The sequence below is a fragment of the Heliangelus exortis genome, chromosome Z (genome assembly GCF_036169615.1).
Source record: "Heliangelus exortis chromosome Z, bHelExo1.hap1, whole genome shotgun sequence".
Taxonomy (NCBI): domain Eukaryota; kingdom Metazoa; phylum Chordata; class Aves; order Apodiformes; family Trochilidae; genus Heliangelus; species Heliangelus exortis.
Window position 1 is genome coordinate 51,024,821 of NC_092454.1, and position 6,000 is coordinate 51,030,820.

The 6,000-nt window shown below is 52.6% G+C and overlaps 1 protein-coding gene across 2 annotated transcripts in view; it reads right to left on the reverse strand.

The window, feature by feature from the left end:
- Window positions 1-2,281, reverse strand: part of HOMER1 (homer scaffold protein 1) — a 96,621-nt gene extending 94,340 nt beyond the window's left edge. For both annotated transcript variants that reach the window (XM_071730534.1, XM_071730533.1), the window contains exon 1: window positions 1,147-2,281. In XM_071730534.1, coding sequence (XP_071586635.1) covers window positions 1,147-1,151 — 5 coding nt within the window. In that variant the 5' untranslated portion in view covers window positions 1,152-2,281. The remainder of the gene's footprint in view (window positions 1-1,146) is intronic.
- Between the last annotated feature and the right edge of the window lie 3,719 nt (window positions 2,282-6,000).

Here is a 6,000-nt window from a genome sequence, read left to right on the forward strand (position 1 = left end):
AAATACTGCAATACCATTTAGCCTTTTGTCCTTTTTGAAACAAATCATCACTTTCTTGAATTGGTAGATAGCTACGAACTTCAGTTTGCTTTGTTGGGTATTTTTACTTCATTCCATTTTTACTTCATTCCATCCCAGTGACTAGGACAGAGCTAGGGATGCTGCTGTTATAGCCCCACATGCTAGAAAGGTAACTGGAGAATACAAAGTATCCTTAAGATCTTGAGGAAAAAAACACCTTTAACTTCCATTTTAACATACCAATTTCACATCTGAATTCCTGCATGACCAAAGTACAAAGGACATGATTGGTAACTTTTATACTCTGAAATACTTCAGGAACTCTTAGAACACCATGCAAGTTAATGCCTGAAAAGTGTGCCTCCTGCACCTTGCAGTCAGCCAAATCATACCAGGTTTCTGTTGCTTTTGGACATGAATGAATTCTCATTCTATTTAGAGGCTATCAGAGAAGGCTGGTAGTAGGGCTGGGTTTTTTTCATCTCACTCTATGAATTGCTAAGAATACAATGGTGCAAAGTTTTGACAGGTATCTATGTCACTTTTTCATCTCCTAATTTATATGTGCTCAGATTAATTTCAAAGATATTCCTTCTCATTTTTTTAAAACCTCAGGTGGATGCCCCATTTTGCAGGGGACCGGCTGTAAAGCAGACTTGCTTAGAGCCGCCTTCTCTCTACTGAGAAATTCACACTTTGTTTTACATCCTCTGAAGACTCCAGAAAAGCTAAAAAGAGCCTTCGCTGCTCTGAAGTTTCACCTTATCGCACTGAGCCTAAAGAAGTCATTTCCAGTACTGAGCATCCTTTAACGACCCAGGGAATGTCCTCAGGGCGGGGTATCTAGAAGCCAAGACGGCTCTCCCAGCGATCCGATGTGGCCACGGTGGCGGCAAACCTCTGCGGACCGCGTCGCGCCCCGCGCAGAGCGCGCTGCTTTTCCTTCGCCGGGCCGATGCACGGCACCGATCCCGGCAGGGTTCCTGCTCCTTCTGCCCCCCTCCAGCACCACCACTCGCCTCCGTGCGCATTGAGCAGCGCCCGCTTGAGCAGCCACAGCTGCGGCGGGCAGCCGCTCCCACCCCCGCCCCGGCACCAGCCCGGCGGCCCCCGCAAGATCCTTACCCCATGGCGGCCGGCGGCGCCGGGCACCGGCGGTGCCGCGCGGGCCGGGTCCCCGGGGCGCTCCTCGCCGCGCCGGCAGCTCCGCAGCCCCGTGGCGGCGGGCCGCTGCGCTGGGTTCGCCGCGCAGGCCCGGGGGGCCGCGCCGCCGGCTGACAGCTGCCGGGCCGAGCGGGGCCGCCCGCACCCTAGGGAGCGCCCCCCGCGGGCCGGGCTCCCATGGCCGCCGGCCCCGCCAGGCACCCTCAGACAGCGGCTCCGGCCCCCGGGAGCGCGGCGGCGGAGGCTCCGGGTCCGGGAGGCAGACGAGTCCCCTCCTGCGGGCGGACGGGGAGGCGGTCGCCTTTTCCGCGTGGGACTGGCGGCGGCTGCGGCGCTTCTCGCCGGAACGCGAGCGGCTGGCGAGGGCTCTCTGTGCGCCTCAGAGGCGGAGCGGGATGGGGCAGGCGGTGCGCGCAAGGCTCCAAGCCGCCGCTCCCTTTAGTACCCCCGCCGGCAGCGTAGCGGGCACCAATGCATTTTCCCTAGGAGGCAGAGAGAGCCGCGGCACCGGCGCTGGCATGGGGCTCCCGGCGTTAGTCGGCTGGCGGCGGGCTGCAGCCGCACGTCCCCCGCAGGCACCGTAGCGCCGCGCTAACTCGATCCGCCCGCCCGCCCACCCCCGTCTGCGGAGATAAGGGGCACCGCTCCTCCTTCCCGCGGTGGTGGGTCCGATCCCCGCCGTCACGCCTCCTGCGGAGAGCGGGAGGGCATCGCGCTGGGGCGCGGCGGGTCGGTCACTCGCAGCGGGAGGCGGGAGAGGCTGCCACTGCCCAGCCCGCGTTCCTCTGCGGCGGGGCCGTGGGCTCAGCCCCGCCGGTGAGACACAGGGAGGAATGGAGCGGGCGCCGCGTCAGGCGGTGCCGGGCTGCTCCGGCGCTCCCGAGCCCCTGCCTCTGCCTGCCCGCCTCCCCGCCTCCCCCTCACACCTCCGCCACCGCCCGCCCGTCCCCTCGCGGTGGGCAGGCGCAGCCGCTGAGCGCAGCACGCGCCTCCGTTCCGCTCCTCCCGGGGGAAGGGAAGAGCAAAGCGGAGCCGACCCAAGCGGAACCCAGTCAAGCCGAGCTAAGCCAAGCGGAACCCAGTCAAGCCGAGCTAAGCCAAGCGGAACCCAGCCAAGCGGAGCTAAGCCGAGCCGAGCCGAGCCTAGCCGAGCCCAGCCTAGCCGAGCCCAGCCTAGCCGAGCCCAGCCTAGCCGAGCCCTGCCCTACAGTTCTCCACGCCTGCCGCTAGCTCAGTTGGGCTGGCGGCGGCACCTGCTCGCTCTGCCTCCATCCTCCGCCCGGGGAGCTTTAAATAGCACACGTCACCGCGCTCCCCTACGCACTGACGTCACGCACCGCTCCCGGCGCTGACGACACCGGGGTGCGGGGGATGATGTCAGAGTGGTCCAGGCCGCCGGAAGCTCTTCTATAATAGGGAAAGGGGATGGGGGGGGAGCGAGGGCCGCGGGCCCACCGCGACGCTGCCGCCTCCGTGCGCCTCCTCGGGGCGCTGGCGGTGACCGCACCGCCCCCCCTTGCCCCCTCCCGCCCCCACCCCCTGCGGCGCCGTCGCCGCGGCAGCACCGCGAGCCCCCGCCGCCGCGCCCCGCGCCATCCCCGCTGCCGCGTCCTGCGGCTGGGCCGGGGGAACCGGCGGGGTTCGAGCTCTGATGAAGCCCCGAGCCCACCCGGCATGCGGCTGCCGCAGCCTCCCGGCCCTCTGCGCTGGGAGTGGGAGCGGCAGGGCACGCCGGTCCCGGTCCCCGTCCCCGTCCCGCAGCACATCGCTGCATCCAGCACTGCGAACCCGACAGCGGTACACACTAAACGGGAAAGAGACGCAGCGGTCATTCTAAAATTGCCCCCCAAAATGTAGATCCCGGCACATGCCTGCTAGTCACATTGCAAAGAAACAGCCAGCACTGTGAGCCTGCCAGACCCTACTAAATTGTGTTCAGTCCTTCGGTGGCACCACGCAAACAAACAGTGTGTGTGTCTGCTTCTAATTAGACAGTAAACCAAGATCCGGCACTGACTGCTGCCTCACCTTATGTTCAGCAAGTACTTCATTAACTCTGCAAGTTTTCCTGAATTTATGAATATTAGGTTTAACTGCTCCTAGATAATGTCAATGATAATGGGATACCCGCGGTGGAACATGTATCCCAGCTCCTTGCTACTTCTAGGACTGTTTTCAGTATTGTCGTGTTTTCCGGCTTAAGCCATGCTGTAGCCAGCAAGGGTGTAATTGATTGCAATAAGCTTGAGAGAGACATCAATAAGATACTAGATGATAGTCCTCACATAAAATTGGAAGAACATCCAAGTCTTACAAATGAATGCTATAGCACTGTAAAGCATGTCAGAACCAACAATGGTTCATTGCTTCATTACTGCTTTAACAAAAGGTTGTCTTCTCAGAAGATCTCTGCAATTCCAGGAAGAGTCTGATTGAAAGACAGCGAAAGGACTTACCTAACAATCTAATGTCCCCAGAGTAAGGACAGACAATCTCAGTAGTTATTATAATTGACACATGCACATGTTTTACAGATGCTTCAACGTTTTGACCTACAGAAGTAATCAGCTCTGGGAAGAGTGAAGGTGACAAATTAAATATCAAGGAAGACCTTCTCCAAACAAAAAAAAACATAATAAAAGTAAGAAACCTAGCAGGAATAATTCCTAGCAGTAGCAGAAAGGCAGGCTGACTCACAAGGGAGAAAACAACAGCTTCATCATCTGTCCAAGTCTTACAAACTATTGGATACCCCAAGTAAAGGAACAGAGCTAGAAAAACTTTAGGATGAGTGGCAACAGTTTGTTGTTGGCAATGCTCAGAACATGCACAGTTATGATAAGGCTGTATCACTTTCTTGGTCTGCCATTGTCATTTCTTTGTTGGGTTTCACGTGCAAATTCTGCAACATATGAAGCCATACATATTTTCCAATAAAAATCAAACTAGACATACAGGCTCCTGTCAGTTATGGAGATGAAGATCCACAGAAGTTCTGTTTTCCATATAAGATGGATAAGAGTGAAAGAGATTATGATAAAAAATAATTCATTCTAGGCAAGTGTAAACAACATGCAGCTTGTATGTTTCTTGAGGGAGCCCAGATTCATTAGATTCTAGTAGCCCCACATGACATTTCACATGCAGTTACAACAGGTCAGGAGCAAAGAAACAAATGCTCTAAATCCACATACGAGTAACTGTTGCATCATTTCTATTCTTTCAGTTCAAGCTCACAGAAAATGCAAATGCTGTAGTATTTCATTATATCCGAAGTATTTTGTTTAGCTAACATGGAGAAGGCTCCATCTGTCTGTGCTTTTCAAGTTGTCCACATATTTGGCTTGCATGAAGTATGTTTTCCCACTACGTGAGTGCAAAACCAGAAATTCCTGAGACTGAAGATAGAAGAAAAAAATAGAAAAGAAACCAAACACACACTAAGCCCTGGAGAAAAGAATTGCATGTTCGCTTGAGACGTGTGAACCATGAACAAAGAAACACTGCTGTCTCCAGAACAAACCTGTGTGGGATACCAAGAGGATCTTTACTCCCTTTGTATTTCACTGCAGGGACAAAGAAAGTATCACTCCAAGTGAATCTCATGGTTTACCTTTATTTCCTCTTAATTGTTCAACAGTGTTATTATTGCAGTTAAGCATAGAAGCTCCACATAACTGATTGCTTCCCTTCTGTATTTATTGCTACTGTTCTTCCAAGTCTGATCATCCTATAAGCCTTAAGCTTTGTCTCAGTTACACCCTTTTACAATTTTGTTCACTTTGCAGGTTGATTTGGTTGAGTTAACATTATTTGTCTTCTCAAAAAAGTCTTTTGTCAGGCTTCCTGAAATCAATTCTCTCTCTTGCTTTTCCCAGACTAATACATGATAAAAAAACATGCAGTTATCCATCAGCTAAGGATGAGCTGTACATGCAGATTAAAAAAGAAAATAGCTAGGCTATTAAATCATAGACATTAGCAGCAGAAACAATACACAGTTAACTCATCACGAAGACTGAAGTAATATAACATGGAGAAATTTAATAGTGATGACAAGAGGGATCTCTCAGTTGTCTGTTTTATTTTTTTTTTCCGTGCTATTTTTGAACGTTCTTTGTCTCAAGCACTCTGATGGAGGCAGTGTGCAGCTGTGGAGAACACTGCCTGCTGAAAATTATCAGCAGGTCAATGGCTGTTACTCTGGCAAAGATACCAAGCAATGCCAAAATCAAATAAGAGATGGATGGTTTCAGGCACTGCAAAGCACAGGGTGGTGCAAGAGAAAGACTGCTGTTTGCTGTTCTGAACAAGCATATTCCTGGTACATATGTTCCTAGCCAACAATGGAGCTGCCAAATCCTGTTCTGACATCCTTGCCCTGAATAGCCAACCAGCTGGGGCAACACCTGTAAACTTGGCAGCAGTAGTGATACCTCTGAAAGGAGTGTTGCATTGAACCTCTCATTGGGATACCTGTAGACGAAAAAAAAAAAACCCAGATGGTTGTTCTGTCTGAATTGCAAGCCTGCTGACTATCAGCCTGGCCAAAGTCCTGGAAAAGCAAGAAGCCCTGCAAGGGTCTGCATTTTGCCCCAGCCTTCCATTGTACCTCTACTTTCCCAATGCAAAACCAGATCTGTACTGACTGATCACACATTCATTAGAGCTATCATTTCCATGGAAGAGACAAATGTAGTTTTAAGAGACAGAGAAATCCAATTTCATATGATAAAGCACTGAAAAAAACCCTACAGATCCTTGTTCAGCTCTCTATTGACACTGTCCCACATGGCACCTAAGTTGAAGGCATGG